This window comes from Plecotus auritus (genome assembly GCF_963455305.1).
Source record: "Plecotus auritus genome assembly, chromosome: 3".
Classification (NCBI taxonomy): Eukaryota; Metazoa; Chordata; class Mammalia; order Chiroptera; family Vespertilionidae; genus Plecotus; species Plecotus auritus.
This window is the reverse complement of record NC_137772.1, coordinates 173,938,596-173,958,824: the sequence shown is the minus strand read 5'-3', so window position 1 is coordinate 173,958,824 and position 20,229 is coordinate 173,938,596. Positions and strand designations below refer to the sequence as shown.

The 20,229-nt window shown below is 39.5% G+C and overlaps 1 protein-coding gene across 4 annotated transcripts in view; it reads left to right on the top strand.

Moving 5' to 3' along the window:
- The first annotated feature begins 221 nt into the window (after positions 1–221).
- The window catches only part of EIF4B (eukaryotic translation initiation factor 4B), a 33,688-nt gene continuing 13,680 nt past the window's right edge, over positions 222–20,229 (top strand). The window contains exons 1-6 of one of the 4 annotated variants that reach the window (XM_080659887.1): positions 222–465; positions 8,897–9,034; positions 10,312–10,520; positions 12,968–13,084; positions 15,263–15,317; positions 15,921–16,055. In XM_080659887.1, coding sequence (XP_080516013.1) covers positions 453–465; positions 8,897–9,034; positions 10,312–10,520; positions 12,968–13,084; positions 15,263–15,317; positions 15,921–16,055 — 667 coding nt within the window. In that variant the 5' untranslated portion in view covers positions 222–452. The remainder of the gene's footprint in view (positions 466–8,896; positions 9,035–10,311; positions 10,521–12,967; positions 13,085–15,262; positions 15,318–15,920; positions 16,056–20,229) is intronic. The other 3 variants (XM_080659884.1, XM_080659886.1, XM_080659885.1) reach the window with 3 other exon arrangements.

Genomic DNA, 20,229 nt, shown 5'->3' with positions numbered 1-20,229 from the left:
AAGAAACTCAGAATCCTCGCCTTCAGAAAATCAATTGTAGCACACCCATTCTGAGTTCCAGCCCGCTTCCATTCCCTCCCAGAGAAATGGCCGTAGCCAAAGCGGCCCCGCCCCTTCCGCTGACCCCACCGACAGGAAGTCCGGAGATCAGGAGACCCCGCCCCGGGCTCAGGCCCTGCCCCTTGTCGGCACGTAATACTACGTAAAGCGTTAGGGGTTTCGCGACAGCCCAGGCCCCACCCCTTAGGCCACACGTCGCGTAGGTCTTCCCGTAGGACACTGCGCCACCTCCTCACGCAGCTTTACGAACCTAGACCAGCAACGCCCCGCCTCCTGTCTCACTCCTCACCTCCCCGCCCCCTCCCAGTTTCGCGACTCCTAGCCCGGAGCTCCCGCTATAATCACGTGATTGCCTCATCCGGGTCCTTTGCGTTCTCTCTCCCTCTCCCAACATGGCGGCCTCAGGTGAGTGAGCGGCCGAGTGCGTCCAAAGACCGGGTTCCCAAGCCACTCTCTGAGCCTGATCTCCTGATTCCCTGGAGTCGGGGAATCGGCGGCACTGCTTCCCTTGGGGTTTGGAGGCTGCGGCAGGCTGGCGACTTGGCCCTGCTGGGTTATCGCCTCGGGATATTTGGGGGGGAGGGGAAGGGCACCCTCCCCCTCACCCCCTTTTCACCCCATCTGCGCGAGGTTGGAGCGGGGAGTAATGATGGACTCTGGCTTGAGTTGGAATGAAGACGAGGCACAGAAAGATCTGCGGGAGGCGGGAGGCCCTCTCATAGACGCGAAGCACTGTGCCGGCGTGGAGGAAAGAAGGAGGCGGTTGGCGCGCGGACGGTGCACACTAGACTAGGTCTCCCAGGCGCGAGGCCGTTGCGGACGGGAGTGGGGGCAGGGGATTGAGGGGGGGGCAGTTAGAACCCGAGCGCGAGTAGCTGGAGGGGCGGGAGATGGCAGTGGTGCGCGTGCGCGGAAGGAGAGCTGAAGGTAGTGTAGACGGGCGCGCCTTAAAAGCACACGCGAGAGCGCAGATGGCAAGATTTTATGTGCCTGTGTTTTATGTCCTTCCACTTCCCCTTTTGGAGTGTGGCCCGGCCTGTATGTTGAAAGGGTATATGTTAGGTTTGGAGGTTGAAGTTACTAGAGATAGGTGAGATTGGGAAACCCACCGTGGTGCACCCACGTGTTGGAAGAGAGGAAGCAAGGTGGAGTCCTAGATTTCTAGTAAGTCAACACATTTTTACTGAACGCAAACCAAACTAGCACGGTTCATGGTGTTGGAGATACAGTGATGAGCAAGATCAGATCCTTTGACAGCTTCCATTTTGGTTGAATTTTTATAGCTTCAATGGTGGGATTCAGCTCTTTTTTTTTCTGAGATAATTGAAGAACTAGAAGTGATTTTAAAATAATATTAGTTGCTGGAGTTGGTTTCTGTTTAACCTTCTTGAAGGGAGGGAATATCACTGTCATGCAAGTCTATTTGCATTTCTAATGAAATTAGGAGTGAGCTGTGCAACATTTTGTAGCATTAATTTTGGTTTTGGGGACATACAGTGGGCATTCCTAATCTAAGGATTCAACCCACAGGGATGGAAAATATTGGGGGGGAGGAATGTTGTGTTGCTGGCGTGTACTATGTAGTTAGCCTGTACTCCCTAAACAGTACAGTGTAACAACTATTTAAATAGCATAACTTCGTATTAGGTATTCTAAGTAATTTAGAGCTGATTTAAAGTATACGGGAGGATGTATGTAGTGTATATGCAAATACTGTGCCATTCTGTGTAAAGGACTTGAGCATATGAGGATTTTAGTATCCACAGAGGCCCGGGAACCAACCAACCCCCTGCAGTACCAAGGATTGACTAGTTCCTTTTCCCTGACCTGACCTTGCATGCTACAAAATATTTATTGAACCCCAGCTATCTCTGGACACTCATTTACCACCGAGAATTTATCATATCTGTTATTACATAGGAGACTTAAGGATTGTGTGTCTTTGGAAAATTGAGGTGCATTTGAACATCATACCTTTTCATCAATGTAGCACTAGACAATTAACCAAGCACTTTTATGTCTCTTGTCTCGTTTGATGCTCTGAGATAAATGTAGCTAGATGGTGGTATCTCCCAGCTGAAGAAGATGAAATTATTTGTTCAAGGTCATACTGTATGCAGGTGGCAGAGCAAAGTTGAAATCTTTGAGACTCCTGACTCTTCTCCATTATCAACTTGGAAATAACAAGGTTGGCTTCCATGTCATAAGTTCTGGGTGCTGCCCAAAAGCTTCATCTGAAACAAAGTGCTTATTCAGCCTGCATTTGCCATCATAACAGCTTAGTGTCATATTTAGTGGAAAAGCTATACTCCCTTTCTCCATAACTTTTGTGGAATTTTTATAAGTGGAAGACATGTTAGCAAGTTGTGTCATTCATTTTACAGAGTTGAGTGAAAACCAGAAGGGTCAACGGGATTTGCTTAGTGATATCTCCTGTTCCATATTTACTCTACCTCCTTGGAAGCTCTCATCTCCTTTAATTCCTTAAATCTCTTTAGATTGTGAACTATGTGTAAGGCTATGCTAGTATCTGAGCACTGGGTTATATCTGACAGTCTGCCCTTGAAGAATTTGGAGTTTATCAAAATTCTTTACCCACTTTGAATCTTTTCCATTTAATCACACTGATTTTGTTGAGTCACTCAAATTTTGTTGAGTGACCAGTATTCCCAGATATTGGTCACTCAACCAATATGGCTGTAGTGATCCTATATAATAAAAGGGTAATATGCAAATTGATCCTAATGGTGGAACGACCACTGGACCAGTCACTATGACCACCTCTTGGTCCCTTCCCTGGCTGGCAGGCTCCAATTGCCTGATGGCGAACAGGGAACCAGGGGAGGGTGGTGGGGGATGCGGGGGCGGGGGGGGGGGGCAACTGCGGGCAACAGAGGAAGATGTCCCTGATAGCAGGACAGGCCTAGGGACAGTACCCACGCACAAATTGTGTGCGCCAGGCCTCTAGTAAAACTATAAAATTCTCAAGAGTGTAATTTCAGTATATTTCTTGATGTTTATTGTTTGATACAGGTTAATTTTTGAGACTAAAATGCTTTAAAACTGGAAATAGTATTTACATATGCACACAAAAGGCCTTTTTCATTTGCTTAACACTTACCAAATGCCATTATATGTGGGATCTTGTTTGATTGTTTTTTATAGAAAGAGGATGGTGTCCAATGATAGTATATACACTTTAAACCGCTTTGACATATAATTCACATACCATATATGTATGGCTTAGAATGCATTACCCTACTATTTGGTATTAGTCTCAAAACAGCCTAGAATTTATTCTCTTTTCATGATGGTGTGAGAAAAAATGAACTTCAGGTGGGTGGGTTTGTTTGTTAACCAAGTGCTTATTTGTAATTAAGTATGTGTATGTATATTTATAAGTACATACACCAAAGTCACTTTCTCAGATTTGTGATAAATATTGCTTTGGTCCTAATGGTAGGAAAATGCCCAGAGCAAGAAGTTATTCTTAAATGTTTATAGCTCCTCTCTTACAGATAATCTCCAAGTACTTTGTGTTGTAGTTAGCATGATGTGTATTAGGTGCTTATTTTTTTATTTTTATAATTGTCAAATTGAGTGGAAAGGTGAGGAAAGGGCAGTAGGCATTTTCCTCAGACTGTGTCAAGATGAAATTGGGCAGAGAAGAGGGGTTCATATGTAACTGAACCCGGGGGTTGACATAGTGGAGCTTATTAGTTCTGACTTAGTCTTTATTCTCGGCTGAACTATAATGCAGTAAAGGTAAGGCCTCTCAACATCATGATATTGCATTGTATGAAGCCTCTTTTCAGTCTGGGCTCTAATTACTGTAGTTCTGATACTCTTGTATTTGGGTGCATTGATTGCATTTATACAATGCTGTTTCTTTAAGGAAACATTTGTTAACATTAATCTTTCATTCTGGAGGATTTGGCGGGATTCACTTCCTAAAAGAAACAACTTATCCATTAGCAGTCATTTATCCTCACCCCTCCTCCAACATTAATCTACTGTTTCTTTGTATTTATCTGTTCTGAATATCTTATACAATATGTGGACTTTCGTTATTAGCTTCTTTCAGTTAGCATGTTTTCAGGATCCATTTGTATTGTAGGATGTATGGGAACTCAGTCCTTAATGCCAAATTGTATGGACATTTATATTTTATTTATCCGTTCATCAGTTAGTGGACATTTGGGTTGTTTCTAGGTTTTTTGCCTAGTATGAATAATACTGCTATGATCTTATACACGTTTTTATGACACTTTCTGACTTAGCCTGTGGTTACTAAAACATTCAGAAGAGTTGATAACCCTATAAAATAAGTGGGACTTAGTCTGACAGGATCTAAAATTAAGAAACTTAATTTTTGACAAAGACTCATCTGAATGTCAATAGTTACTCAACTCCCCTTCCTAAATAAGAGATTAAGAAAGGTGCAGGAGTGGGCAGCATTGTACAACCAAAAAGCTTTATTGCTTATAGTACTTTAAGATGTCCTCTGTTTTGAAATATAGAACTATCAGCCAGTCTCTATGGATTTTATCACTCCAGTAGCTGCCAATTCTGTTTTTATTACCAATACAATGGAGTAATAAGAGGAACACATTCTGAGAAAAATAAAGCATATTTTTTACATTCTGCAACCTGATAATCCTCAATACTTGGTTTATTGCCTTCACTTTTCTGCTACTGTACTTTACCTTGGGCTAACATTTCTTTTTATTTGTCCTTTTATTTATTGATGTGAAAATAACACTTAGAACAGTGTTCCTCAACCAGGGGCAATTTTGTCTCCCCCAGGAGGCAAATAGCAGTGTCTGGAAGCATTTTTTATTGTGGGGTGGGGACTTTTTTATTGGCATCTAATGAATAGAAACTAGAGATGCTAGTAACATTCTACAATGCACAGGACAGTCCCCTCAACAGAATTACCTAGCCTACAATGTCAGTGGTGTAGAAATTGAGAAACTGACAGAGTTAAGTTGATTGGTTGTATTTATTTTTATATATATCATAACAAATTCTGTTTATTAAGAATGCTAGAGATGTATTATTGCTTATTTAGTGACTTGTACTCTTAATTTTGAAAAATACTTTAAGATTTCTTAAAAATACATTTTTATTGATTTCGGAGAGGAGAGGGAGAAATAGTAACATCAATGATGAGAGAGAATCATTGGTGGACTGTCTCCTGCACACCCCACACTGGGAATGGAGCCCGCAACTCATGCATGTGCCCTGACCGGGAATCGAACCATGACCTCCTGGTTTATAGGTTGGTGCTCAACCACTGAGCCATACCAGCTGGGTTTAAGATCTATTATTTAACTTATATGAGTATATAAAAGTGCTTCACAAGTACAGTCGGCCCTCTACCTTCAGGTGTCTCGTGGGCAGATGTCACCAATCACTAATGGAAAAAAACATTAGGGGGAAAAGGTTACGATTGCTGGGCATATACTGTGTAGTTTTAGGTCTGCAATGGTTGCATGTGTATGGACAATATACACTTTTTTCTTGTCATTATTCCCTAAATACAGTTTAACTATATAGTATTTACATTGTTTTTGGTATTATAAGTAACCTATAAATGACTTAAAGTATATGGGAGGATGAGTTAAAATACATTATTTTATATAAGGGACGTGAGCATCTGAGGATTTTGGGTATTCATGGGGGAAGGAGCATGGGACTGTGGATACCTAGAGATCACTGTACCCAGTGCTTGTCAGTAAGTTACGATCATAATTGAGGCAGCAGGCAGTCAGAGGATTTAATAAAATTTCTGGGACACGTATTCCCTCCCTGGTCCCCCCCCCCCCCCCCAACTTAGCCCATGTGCGTTTGGTCTTAAATTGGGGCTTGTTTTGTAAGGTTGGTTTCACTTTTTAACCAATTGGACTAAAGAAAAATGAGAGTTATGTAGATCAGTTTGATCATTGTGGCAAGGGATTGATAAACCTTGAGTGTTAAAAACAATGTTTTTACCTTATAAAGAGAACTTTGTTGAAATCCTAAACATGTTGTGGGCCTAGATATTGGAGGAGCAGAGGGCATAGAGGACTTAGAGAACATAGTTTCTCAGATTTTGGAATAAAATACAGTGAAGCAAACATTGGCACCCACTTTAGATTTATTGATTTTACTATATAAAGGCTAATTTCTTTAAATCTGCTGCTTATATTGTGATTGAGTCATTTCTAATAGATTTAAAGAAACTTAAGTTAGAAATCTTGTGAAAGAGTTTTTGCCTCTTTAAATGAAATCTCTCATCATCCAACATGGATTTCTCAACCAGAAATTTTTAGAGTGGGCAGTGACAGAATCAGGAAGTGGAGATGTATGATTTAAAAAGGCATTCTACAACAGTGCTTTAATTTTTTTTAGTAATTTTTTTAGTTTATTATTTTTGGAATTTCAAATAACATTGAAGGAGACTTGTTTGTCAAGAGTCAAGGGGTAAAAGTTGAGAAATCCTGATCAAGAAAGTTGATTTAAGCCAAAAGCAGACCAAAGGGCAAGTTAATTTCAGATTCTGCAGTTTTATTAGATATGTATGTAGAACAAAGGGGAAAGGGATACCTTAATCAAATTCTTATTAATCTTATGTTGAACTTGATCCCATTGTATGGACTAACCACTAGTTCTATTTTTATTGTCCCAGTGACCAGACAGGTTATTAATTGGTGGTCATAGCTGATGACACTAGATTAAGTCCTGTGAGGGTAAGGTGCTCTAGTTAGTATCTTACTAGTCCCAGACAGTATATTTGAACTAGAAGATATAGAGAAAACTAAAATAAGCCTATACACTGTAAGTTTTCTACCTCGCAGGTATGCTTTATGTCTTATTCAAATTAGCTTTTTAAACTTTTCCCTAGGCCTTTGCATACGAGCCAGGAGCAGCTTTCTTTGGAAGCATAGAACAGATCCAGTATAACCTGGTTGATCATAAATTATACTTTTGGAGAAAGAATAGTATTAATTCACTTGAGAGAAGCATGGAAACTTCATATTCAAGGCCATGTTTTCCCTGTATTATTGCAGCCAAGTTCATCTGGTTTGCACATTGATACCATAATACTTCAAGTTCTTGCTATGTCCAAGAGATTGTTCATAACATTCATAGCAAACAGGACTTTATAGGAATAAGTTGGATTTTAAAAGAAAGGCAGGTACCAAGTGAGAGAGCACCCTTTTTAGTTAAGCAAATGGTGCATCAAGTTACAGATTTTTCTTGGATTGAAAATTTAAAGGAGAATTGGAACATGGAGGATGAACTCATGGCCATAAAAGCCATGAAACTGATCTTTGTTACAACAAAGCTTCTTACTTTTACCATGTAGTGACTGCTCTTGGGGGCCAGTTCTAGAACTTCACTTAGTCCTTTCAGCTCTCTGCATTAGCTGTTGATTGGTGCCATCTTGGAAGTGCTGAGGACTAGATAGCCAGAGAGCCAAGGTCAGTCCACTAAATGGAGTCTTTTGGAGATTCTTGAAGATTTCATGACTGGAAAACATTTAAATGTGTTGATTCTTAGAGATATCTCATTTTCATATGTGGTGTTAAGGTAGGAAAGGAGATAACAAATTTTTTAGAGGGCTGAGAGATCCAGCTATATATATGAATCTTATCATTTTAACACTTTGAAATGACAGTGCGTACATCAGGTTACCATGATTATTATAACCTGCCATGGAACTAATAACATGCTGCTTAGAGGCTGGGGCTCCTTTGGGAAGAGCTCAAGACTTGGTATGCAAAACCCTGGGTTTAATTCTAGCTCTGCCATCCAGTAGTTCTGTAACTTCAGCATAGTCATTTTGTCTCTCTTGAGTTTTCATTTCTTTTTCTGTAAATTTTGATGGCAGTGATTCCTACCTCACATGGTTATTTTACAAGTATCAGACAATCTTCAAAAGTGTCATATAGCCCAGTCGATGTGGCTCAGTGGTTGAGCGTCAACCTGGGAACCAAGAAGTCTCCAGTTCAATTCCCAGTCAGGGCACATGCTCGGCTTGCGGGCTCGATCCCCAGTAGGGGCCATGCAGGAGGCAGTTAATTGATGATGTTCCTCTCTCATCAGTGTTTCTATCTCTCTATCTCTCTCCTTTGCTCTCTCTCTAAAAATCAATGAAGACATATTTTTTTTTAAAATAAACAGTAATAAGTGTCATACAGAATGTTATAGGGATAGGGATTTTGTTTTTATTTCTTTTTATCCCAAGAACAACAAATTTGTAACCTGTTTAAAATGCAAGTAGTTGCTAAATTAAAAATCTCAAATTATATGAGTGAAGAGTAGGGAATAAAAGGTTGCCCTCACCCCAGCCTTTCTCCACATAAGGCACCCTTGAAAATCCTTCTAGACCCTTTTTCATGTATAAGAATACTGTGTATTTAAACAAAAGGTACTTAAATAATATTTTTTTTTACTCTTTCTGTGCCAGTATATTGTGTTTCCTTATTTACATATGCATAGTATTTCTTCATATAAATGCCATCATCCAAACCTTTTGATAAACCTTTATGTTGCTTTGTGTGTTGTGTTGTGTTTTGTTTTGTTTGAGAGGGAAAGAGAAAGAAATGTGGATCAACTGCCTCCTGTACACCCCCTACTAGGGCATCAAGCCTGAAACCTGGGCATGTGCCCTGACTGGGAATTGAAACAGCAACCCTTTGGTGCATAGGACAGTGCCCAACCAACTAACAAAGCCACACCAGCCAGGGCTGTGTTACTTTCTTTGTAAATATATTTAACAATAGTGCATTGAATCAACCTGTAAATACCCAGGTATTGACGAATAATCTTTCTGCCCTTTTTAAAACAGCAAAAAAGAAGAATAAGAAGGGGAAGACTATCTCCCTAACAGACTTTCTGGCTGAGGATGGAGGGACTGGTGGAGGAAGCACCTATGTCCCCAAACCAGTCAGCTGGGCCGATGAAACAGACGACTTGGAAGGAGATGGTAATTTTTCTTTTCCATCATACTTCGGATTTTCATTATCTTCTAGACAAAACCTATTCCGTAATGGTGGCTCACACTTATAATTTGAAAGGACTCATTTTGTAGAACCTGAAATCTTATGTTTATGTATTTTATGGAATTTTAGATTTAGGCGTAGACTTTGAGAGTTTGTAATAGGGACTAAAGTTGTGACTCAAGAAAGTTAGTTCTGGCTCTTGCATTAACAAATTTTTCTTAAGGTACTATCCTTTTTAAGTCTCATTCTTCATGTGAAAAGTAAGAACTAGATGATTTCCTTTTAGGTTTAAACTTCTATGATGTCCTCATAAAGGAATATTGCAATGTAATCTATAAGCTGCTTATACTCAGAGTCAAGGAAATTCATTCTAGGAGCTCTTATTATGAAGTCATAGTGTCTCTGGGTAAATAAAAATGGTCTGAGAAAGGGGTATAGGAATAGTAACTATGGTGGAGAAACACAGAAGAGTTATGGGATGTCATTTGGACAAGTTCTATGACTAGGCAGGAGCTATATATAATCATTGGATATGGAATAAATCTGATTACCCATTCTTTTTTCTAAAAGCTTTCATTGTAGACTGAAAATAATTTTTCTATTGTAACCTATTTTCATAATATGTTTCATAGATTGTACTTTCCATAAGTGTTGATACCTGAAGTACAAATTCATGGGCAATGCTATAGGGACAGAATTAATATTTTTTTTAAATAAAGGGAGGATAAACCATGAAGAAAACACTTCCTTTAGCTGAAAGGTAAGAATGAGAGCTGTTCGTAGGGGTTAAATACATTTGGCGTGAGAGGGACCCAGGTCGGAATCCCAGCTCTACCAGGATCACCAGCTACTGCTCTACCATCTGTGTGACCTTGGCAATCTGAGTTTCCTTCTTTAGAATGGGGAACAATCTCTCAGGATTGTTAAAAAGATAAGATGGGATGTAATGAATATGACGTATCTAGCACATAGTAATATTCCATAAGTAGTTGATTTTCTCTCTCTCTCTCTCTCTCTCCCTCTTTCTCACTACTACATAAAGAATATGAATCACCATGATTCTATTAACTAAAGCCTGGGCCTTGAAATACTTAGAAACAAATAGACTTGAGTCTTTTTTGTGTTGCTTTTCTGATTATAACATTACCGTTTCTTTTCTTGGGGTAGCTTATTTAATACTTGGCACTTAGCATAGGTCCTCTTATTCTACAGTGGCAGTGAGGGAAGTTTCCTGTAATTTATGTCCACTTTTCTATTCTAGTTTCAACCACTTGGCACAGTAATGATGATGATGTGTATAGGGCACCTCCAATTGACCGTTCCATCCTGCCCACTGCTCCACGGGCTGCTCGGGAACCCAATATTGACAGGAGCCGTCTTCCCAAATCGCCACCCTACACTGCTTTCCTAGGGAACCTGCCCTATGATGTGACAGAAGACTCCATTAAGGAATTCTTTAGAGGATTAAATGTAAGTCTAAAGGTTTAGGCAATTACCTAGATATGAAAAGTAGCATTATTGATAGTGACTGTCTCTGATTTTCTATGTTGAGAAAGATTCTAAAATTGTGTCTAGACTTGGAAGAAGCAGATGTATAATTAAATGTTTAGGCTCTTTGGCTGAGAATGTTCTCATCCAACACCAATCGGACAATCTTAGAAAAATTAACGATACCTTATTGATACAGGGAGAGTCTCTCAAACCTATAACCCTTCTCATTAAGAAACTTAAAGGTGAGATACCCTGTTAAATGTTAAAAGGTAGAAAGTTTCTCTGAACTCAGCCATTCTGTTAATGACATTCAGGCTTATATCAAGATTACTAATTTTTTGTAAGAACATATTTAACTTAGCATATATATAGTTTATTCAGTGGTCGGCAAACTCATTAGTCAACAGAGCCAAATATCAACAGTACAACGATTGAAATTTCTCTTGAGAGCCAAATTTTTTAAACTTAAACTTCTTCTAACGCCACTTCTTCAAAATAGACTCGCCCAGGCCTTGGTATTTTGTGGAAGAGCCACACTCAAGGGGCCAAAGAGCAGCAGTTTGCTGGCCACGGGTTTATATTAACAGTTTGCTTGGTTTAAAAGCTTAAGATAGTATTTTTTTGTTAAATTTATTGGGGTGACATTGATTAATAAGATTATATAAGTTTTCAAGTGTCCACTTCTATGATACATGATCTGTATCTTGCATTGTGTGCCCAACACCCACAGTCACATCGCCTTCTATCACCATATGTTTGGTCCCTTTTACCCTTTACTATCCCTCTCCCCTTCCCTCTAATAACCATCATACAGTTGCCTGTTTCTGTGAGTTTCAGTTTTATATCTCACATATAAGTGAAATCATATGGTTCTTGGCTTTTTCTGGCAGACTTATTTCGCTTAGCACAATACTCTCAAGGCCCATCAATGTTGTCACAAATGGTAGTTTTTCATCTCTTATGGTATGTTTCAAAATGCTGGTCTAGAAAGTTCTAGAGTATAGAGGTGCTTAGAAGTTCTGTTTTCAAACTTTTGATTAAAAAATACTAAGGACTTAAAAAAAATGAAACAATGAACAACAGGTTTCGGTTCTATTCGGTTTTTCTCCAGTCTTTGCCAATGAGAAAACACTTTAAAAAAAAGCTGCTCCCTCCTATTTTGTAGGTGTTTTTTATGTGATTATATTTTTTAATATATTTTTATTGATTTCAGAAAGGAAGAGGGAGAGAGAAACATCAATCGGCTGCCTCCTGCACGCCCCTTACTTGGGATCAAGTCTGCAACCCAAGCATGTGCCCTGACCCGGAATCAACCATTACCTCCTGGTTCATAGGTCAACACTCAACACTGAGCCTCATTGGCCAGGCATTGATGTGATTATTTTTTACTGCCACCTACAAATTTTCTTCTGTTTAATTATGTAGACCAACTAGAAGGCAGACCTGTTCTTGATTTTTCTCTAGTGGCCTCTTTCTCTAAATGTTGGATAAAATCTGGTCCGTTCAGGCTTTTCACCTTTATGCTCAGGAACTGGTCTTTAGCTACTTCCCTTTCATGTTTTGTTCCTTTTTCTACTGTATCATGAGTTTAATTAAACTAGAATTTTTAAAAGACTATAATAAAATCTATATATCAGAAGCCAGAATAAATATCAAATCAGTGGTCCAGAAGATAAACTTGAATATAGTAAATCCAAAGGATAAGGAAAACAGATGTGAATGACGGAAAGGAGATGGTGAAAAAATAATCAAAAGAATTTGAAAGACGTCTTAAAATTGGACATAAAGAGGGCATAACCTGTTGTAAATAATTAATAAAAATTAGTGCCAGGGAATGTTTTATGAAACTTTAAAGGAAAAAATCCTGCCTTTATAATCAGAAAACACACGTTAACCTCAAATTCAAACTAGGTCAGTGTGAATTTTTTCCTGTGCTTCAAAGAGTAAAAATTCAGTGGTTGCCCTCTTAGAATTCAGCAGAGGGGTTAGGGATGAGGGAGTTTACAATCCAGTGTTTGATTCTATCAAATTTTTGTTAATGTATGAAGACAATGGTTCTCAGATAAGTAAGGTTTCCATAAAATATACTGCCCAGAAAATTTTTTGGCAGTAATTAAGTTAAAGACTAAAATAAGGTAATTGTGGAATGGGCGATATAAGAAATAACACTGAACGCGTGTTGTTTTTGTTTTGGTTTTTTTAAGGGTTAAATTTATATTCAAGTTGAAGAGGTTTAATAGGGTATACAATGAAGTCTGTCTTCTATCCCTTTGCAATGGTTTCTTGCTTAAAGACAACCAGGTTCTTCTGCATTCAAAGAATTTTATTGCATATAATGTATGGTGGTCAAAAGAGGCAAATGAACCAGAACATTGATTTGGGAAACATTTTTTGTGTGTGTGTGTTTGTTTGTTTCTTTACTTCAGATCAGTGCAGTGCGTTTACCACGTGAACCCAGCAATCCAGAGAGGTTGAAAGGTTTTGGTTATGCTGAGTTCGAGGACCTGGATTCCTTGTTCAATGCCCTGAGCCTCAATGAAGAGGTAAAGAAAATAAGGGTGGAGAGTTTGAGGGGTAGGAGCTGACAAATCTGGTGTTTATCAAACTGATATTTTTTTAAATTGGGTCAGTAACTGTTTCAAAGGTTCCCAGAATATCTACGAAGAAAAGCCTGGGTTATTTAACAATGTAACACTTAAAGGTCACACCACGATTCAGCAAGTTCAACAGGCCCCAATAATTCAGGGAGGTATTTAGGTGGAAAATTGTGGAAGAAATTCACCACACCGAGTCTTCATTTATTTTATTTTTTTATATTTTTATTGATTTCAGAGAGGAAGGGAGAGGGAGAGATAGAAACATCAATGATGAGAGAGAATCATTGATTGGCTGCCTCTTGCATGCCCCCTACTGGGGATCGAGCCTGCAACCCGGGCATGTGCCCTTGACTGTTATCGAACCTGGGACCCTTCAGTCCGCAGGCCAATGCTCTATCCACTGAGCCAAACCAGCCAGGGCCACACCGAGTCTTTAGTAGAATATCACATTCATTTACTAATAGCTTTGCCTCAGCTCTGGTGGCTTTTCTTTTTCAAAGTAATCTGACCAAATCAAGCCAAATAGAAAAATCCTATTAATCAGGTTAGTATTAAAAGGTATTATCTCATTTCAGGGAAGTGATCATGTTTCGTTATAATTTTGAGAGGGTTCAGAAACATTTCTTATTCAGATGTCATTTGTCAGGTGTCATTGCTCTTAGGAATCTTTTACAGAAGAATGACAGTAAACATTCAGTCCTTCTACTTTTTATCATTGACCATAGATGTTTTTCTATCCAGTAACATTGGCAGTTCAGTAGGGAGAGGAGATTCAGCTGTTAATACATGAGAGGGAAGTAGAGATTAAATCTAATTGTGATACAGTTATTACATGGTTGGTGCTATGTAGTGATTCTTAGGCTAGCCAAGCAGGATACTGAAGCATTTATTTACCTTTTAGTGATGGAAGTTTGTAATCTTAAAACTTCTTTTTTTACCGCTAGTGACTTTGGAAATCAAACTAATATCTGGGAAGAAAAAATACTTTTTTTTTTCCTTTCTCTTAATTCCAGAAATCCCTCATTATTTGTTGAGAAGGCAGTTTCCAGTGCCATAATTCTATGGTCCACATCTGCCATTTGACATGATTAAAATCAGCACCTCTTAAAATATTTTGCTACCTCATAATTGAGTACCACTTTAATAATCTGAAGTAAATGCTAGTTAGAAATAAAAGTTCACTGATATAAATATATGAAAAGCTGAAGTTATTCCAAAATATTTCTTCTTTAGATCTAATTAATATTACTAATTTTTAACTTCTCAGTCTGGATTTTAAGAGAGAATAGCATGGGAGGACAGGTGCTGGGTGGAAGGGGTCAGTAGGGGAAAGGGGAATATCTATAATAACTTGAACAATAAAGATAAAATTTTCTTTAAAAGAATAGCATATAGTTATTATCTGAAGTTTGCTGGATTAACTGTGAAAATGTTGTCATGGTCCAAACTAAGGAGCTGCTTGTATTTAGAGATTTTATTATAGTGGTATTTAATATAATTCTGGGTATTTTTAACTAAAATTCACTGTTATCCTTCTTCAACTATAGATTCTACTGTGAAATGAGGAAAAATCAGCAGTAGAATTAATTGGGTTCAAAGTATATAAATAATGATGTGGGCAAGGGAAATCAGAGGGTATCCTGAAGGAACTGATTTACCCAAAGGTAATATTAAGTGAAAGAACTTAAGATTATACAGAGACCATGCTTTAAGCAACTTTGTGATACGTAGTAAGGGCTTTGTACATGCTTGAATGAATAATTATTCTAGACCCAAATGTGTCTTCTATTTAGTTGTCTGGGAATTATTTTTAACTTATTGTACTTGGTATTAAATTGCCTTTGATAGTTGAATTAACTCTATTCTGTGAAATTTATCTTTATAAAAATAGTAAGTTAATTGACCTGACATCATTTAAGCCCAACTTAACTAAGGGGTTATCTCAGTTTTCAAGTCTTTATAAAGGATTCTTTAGCCAACAAATTGGAATGTTGGGTAGATTACAATGTTTTTCCTTTATCTTCCTTCCCCCAGTGCTTCTGCTATGCCCAGATGTTCAAGGTCACTCATGGGATTTGTGCATAATGGGGCAAAAGGTTGGTTAATATAGTCCTATGCTCTCAGTCTCTAGGTAACAGGAGAATTCGAGTGGACGTTGCTGATCAAGCCCAGGATAAAGGTAAGGAAGCTGACAAGTTCTCCTGTTTTATTGTCCTTTCCCAGAAAATTTTAATAGAGGTAGATAGTGGTAGCCCTACTTTAATCTAGAGCAGTACTTAACTAAGGATGATTTTTGCCCTTAGGGAACATTTGTTGATGTTTGGAAACATTTTGGGTTGTCACAACTGGGGAGTACTACTGACATAATAGAATCCAGGGATTAATCCAATAATGCATAGGACAGCCCCCCACAAGAAAGAATTATCCAGCTCAGAATGTTGGTAGTGTTGAGATTGAGAAGCCCTGATTGACATAGGTGAGTGTTAAGTGTATAATAAATACATTAGGTACCCAACAGCACATTGGACACAAGAAGGGCCTACTTTATGTATATATCAGGGATCCTCCTAATACAGAAGTTGAGAGATAAGCATTAAGCCAGTAGGAATAAATGTGAGGAAATATATCACTCAGTTGAACTGGAGAGTGCACTTGTGGTAACTTCGTGACTGTGCTGTGGTATGAGCAAGAAATAAACTGAAGGGAGTTTTCTACGCATGCAATAAATATTGAGCAAATGTTTTTATGGGCTCGTATGTTATTTTGTTTTATATATCTATAGACAGGGATGATCGTTCTTTTGGCCGAGATAGAAATCGGGATTCTGACAAAACAGATACAGACTGGAGGGCCCGTCCTGCCACAGACAGCTTTGATGACTACCCACCTAGAAGAGGTGATGATAGTTTTGGAGACAGTAAGTTCATTTTTATCAAGTTCCTTTTTTCTGTGTTACTTTCTCTATTTTTTTTAGAGACAGTTGTTAATAAAGAAACCCAACAGATTCTACAAAGTAAAGTACTTGAATTAACAAGAGTCCAGCAAGATTGATGGGTTTAGAGTGGTATTTAGTAGTTCTCACTTGATAGCATTGATAGGTTCTGCAACTTTTAAGTGAAACAGCATATAATGAAACCAGTTTTACCATAGGCTAATTGATAGAAACAAGAGTTAAAGTCTACATTATTGGAGAATTTGCTGTACAAAAATTCCTTGCATTACTAAAAGCAGTTAAAATGTAAGTTTGTAAAAATACCTTTTAAAATAACAAAATTCATTCACTTCAAAACTACTAAATGTCTGCCATATGCCAGATACTGTTCTAAGTTCTGGCTATAGCAGTGAACAAAACAGACAAAAATCCCATACTCATTGGACATTGTATATACTAAGGAAGAGAAACAATCTATATAATAAAAGCCTAAGTGACCGTTATGGCAGAATGACCAGTTGCCATGATGTGCGCTCCCATGGGGAGCGCCACTCAGCCAGAAGCTGGGCTAATGGCTGGCAAGCGCAGCTGCGGTGGCAGGAGCCTCTCCTGCCTCCACGGCAGCTTTAAGAAGCAGCCAGCTGAGCGGTAAGTAGCAAGAGGGCACAGGCCAGTCTGGGGGAACACCCCCCCTTTTGTGCACCAGGCCTCTAGTCTGCAAATAAAAGATAATTTAAAGGGGAATAAAGAATGTCATGGGGGCCAAAACCGGTTTGGCTCAGTGGATAGAGCGTCGGCCTGCGGACTGAAGGGTCCCAGGTTCGATTCCGGTCAAGGGCATGTAACTTGGTTGCGGGCACATCCCCAGTAGGAGGTGTGCAAGAGGCAGCTGATCGATGTTTCTCTCTCATCGATGTTTCTAACTCTCTATCCCTCTTCCTTCCTCTCTGTAAAAAATCAATAAAATATATTTAAAAAAAAAAAAAAAGAATGTCATGGGGTAGGAATTGAGGTGAATTACAACTTTTACACATATCACCTAAGTCCAACAGAACCATTGTAAAATGTTTATGGAGAAAATTATGCAACTTTATTAAAATACATGCAGAAATACTCAACAATATTTGTATTTTTAAAATGGAAAGAATTTACTCTTCAGTAAAGAAGTTACTAAGTTAGTAGTTTGCTCCTATACTGGCCTACTTTATAGCATAATATCCATGTAACAATGGGGATAAAATTCAAAACCTTTGTGGGGGGTGTAAAAATTTGAAAACAATATATAGTGTTGGAGGAGAAACCAAGATGGCGGTATAGGTAAACACCTGAACTGCTGCCTTGCACAACAATTTCAAAACTACAACTAAAAGACAAAATGGACATCATCCAGAACCACAGGAAGGCTGGCTGAGTGGAAATTCTACAACTAGAAGGAAAGAGAAAAGCACACTGAGACTCACAGGAGCTGCGGAAGGCAGAGGTACAGAGGCGTGCATGCAGAGAGGGCTGGCAACTGAGTACGCAGCTGATTTTTCAAGAGGGAGGGAGACAAAAGCTCCTGACTGCTCTGAACTCCAGTTCCGGGCGAGACTCTGGGGACCCAGACTCATACGGGGAGAAACTGGACTGTCTGGCAGCAGGTGAAACTCAAGGGTGACTTTCAGAGGTGCTTGCAGTGATTACCGCGGGACACTGAGACCCAGGGAACTCTTAGGGCAGGGCTGACGGGAAGCCATTGTTGGTTGCTCTGCCCTGAGACTCCGCCCCATCCAAGCTGTTCACAGAGGCTTTTGCATATGAATGCCCTGGTCCTTTGAATTCTAAACTTAACTAACAGACTGCAGCTGAGTCAGTGAGACTCAGAATATCCAAAAGAAGGTCCAATGCCCCGCAGCAGCTTGCATTGATTCACAGCTGGGCCTCATCTGGGCACCTCCAAACCCCAAAGAGGAGGAATCTGCAGATCTCTCTGCAGCTCCTGCTGCGTGGCCTCAGGCAGAGGCTAAATTAGCACCTCCTTGGAGATCCAAGAGCCAGTGTACCCAGGGGTCAGAGTGGGACCATCCAGATTACAACTCCTCAGATCCATAAGGGACACACTCAGGGCAGACTCAGTGAGCACCAAAGCCCCACTGAAGCAAGTCTTGTCTCATAAGGGTGTCTCCAGCACAGAAGTTCTCCCAGCAGACACAGCTGATCCTCACAGCCAATTGACCTGGAGGTCAATTCCTCCCAGTGATACCAACAACAATCAAGGCTTAACTACAACAAGATTGTGCACACAGCCGAAACCGGTTTGGCTCAGTGGATAGAACGTCAGCCTGCGGACTGAAGGGTCCCGGGTTCGATTCCGGTCAAGAGCATGTACCTTGGTTGCGGGCACATCCCCAGTGGGAGGTGTGCAGGAAGCAGGTGATCGATGTTTCTCTCTCATCAATGTTTCTAGCTCTCTATCCCTCCCCCTTCCTCTCTGTAAAATATCAATAAAATATATTTTTTAAAAAAAGATTGTGCACACAGCCCACAAAGGGTGTCCACCTCAGGTAACTGGGGAGGCTGAGCCACTGGGCCCTATAGGACACCTAGCACACAAAGCCACTCTATCAACTCAGGGAAGCAGCCAAAATGCAGAGACAAAGAAACAGGTCACAAATGAAAGAAATGGAGGAAAGCAAACAACTGGATATAGAGTTCAAAACCACAGTTATAAGGTTTTTCAAGAATTTTCTAGAAAAGGCTGATAAATTTAGTGAGACCCTCGAGGATATGAAAAAGGACCAACTAGAAATTAAGCATACACTGACTGAAATAAAAAATAATATACAGAGATCCAACGGCAGACTAGAGGAACGCAAGAATCAAGTCAAAAGATTTGAAATACAAAGAAGCAAAAAACACTCAACCGGAAAAGCAAAAAGAGTCCAAAAATATGAAGATAGTGTAAGGAGCCTCTGGGACAACTTTAAGCATACCAACATCAGAATTATGTGGTGCCAGACGAAGAGAGAGAGCAAGATACTGAAAACCTATTTGAAAATGACTGAAAACTTCTCCCACCTGGTGAAAGAAATACACTTACAAGTCCAGGAAGCGCAGAGAACCCCAAACAAAAGGAATCCAAAGAGGACCACACCAAGACACATCATAATTAAAATGCCAAGGGCAAAAGACAAAGAGAATATTAAAAGCAGCAAGAGAAAAACAGTTAATTACCTACAAGGGAGCACCCATACGATTGCCAGCTGATTTCTCAACAGAAACTATGCAGGCCAGATGGGAGTGGCAAGAAATATTTAAAGTGATGAATAGCGCCGAAACCGGTTTGGCTCAGTGGATAGAGCGGCGGCCTGCAGACTGAAGGGTCCCGGGTTCGATTCCGGTCAAGGGCATGTACCTTGGTTTTGGGCACATCCCCAGTGGGAGGTGTGCAGGAGGCAGCTGATCGATGTTTCTAGCTCTCTATCCCTCTCCCTTCCTCTCTGTAAAATATCAATAAAATATATTTAATAAATAAAGTGATGAATAGCAAGAACCTACAACCAAGATTACTCTACCCTGAAAGCTATCATTCAGAGTTGAAGGTCAGATAAAGAGCTTCACAGACAAGAAAAAGCTAAATGAGTTCATCACCACCAAACCAGGATTACATGAAATGCTGAAAGGTATTCTTTAAGAAGAGGAAGAAGAAGAAAAAGGTAAAGATAAAAATTATGAACAACAAAATGACAACAAATACATGCCTATCAACAAGTGAATCTAAAAATCAAGTGAATAAAAAAATCTGATGAACAGAATAAACTGATGAGTATAATAGAATCAGGGGCATAGAAAGGGAGTGGACTGACAATTCTCAGGAGAAAGGGGTGGGGGAAGAGACTGGACAAAAATCATACACCTATGGATGAGGACAGTGAGGGGGGTAAGAGCAGAGGGTGGGGTGGGAACAGGGTGGAAGGGAACTGGGGGGGTGGGAAGGAACAATTGTAATTTGAACAATAAAGATTTATTTAAAAAATTAAAATTAAAAAATATATATATAGTGTTAATACATTAGTTTATAAAAACGTTTACATGGTGATGGGACCACCCTCATGATTGTGGATAGAGGGTAGAGGGAGTTCTTAAGCTACATCTATATTAAATCTCAAAACTTGTACAT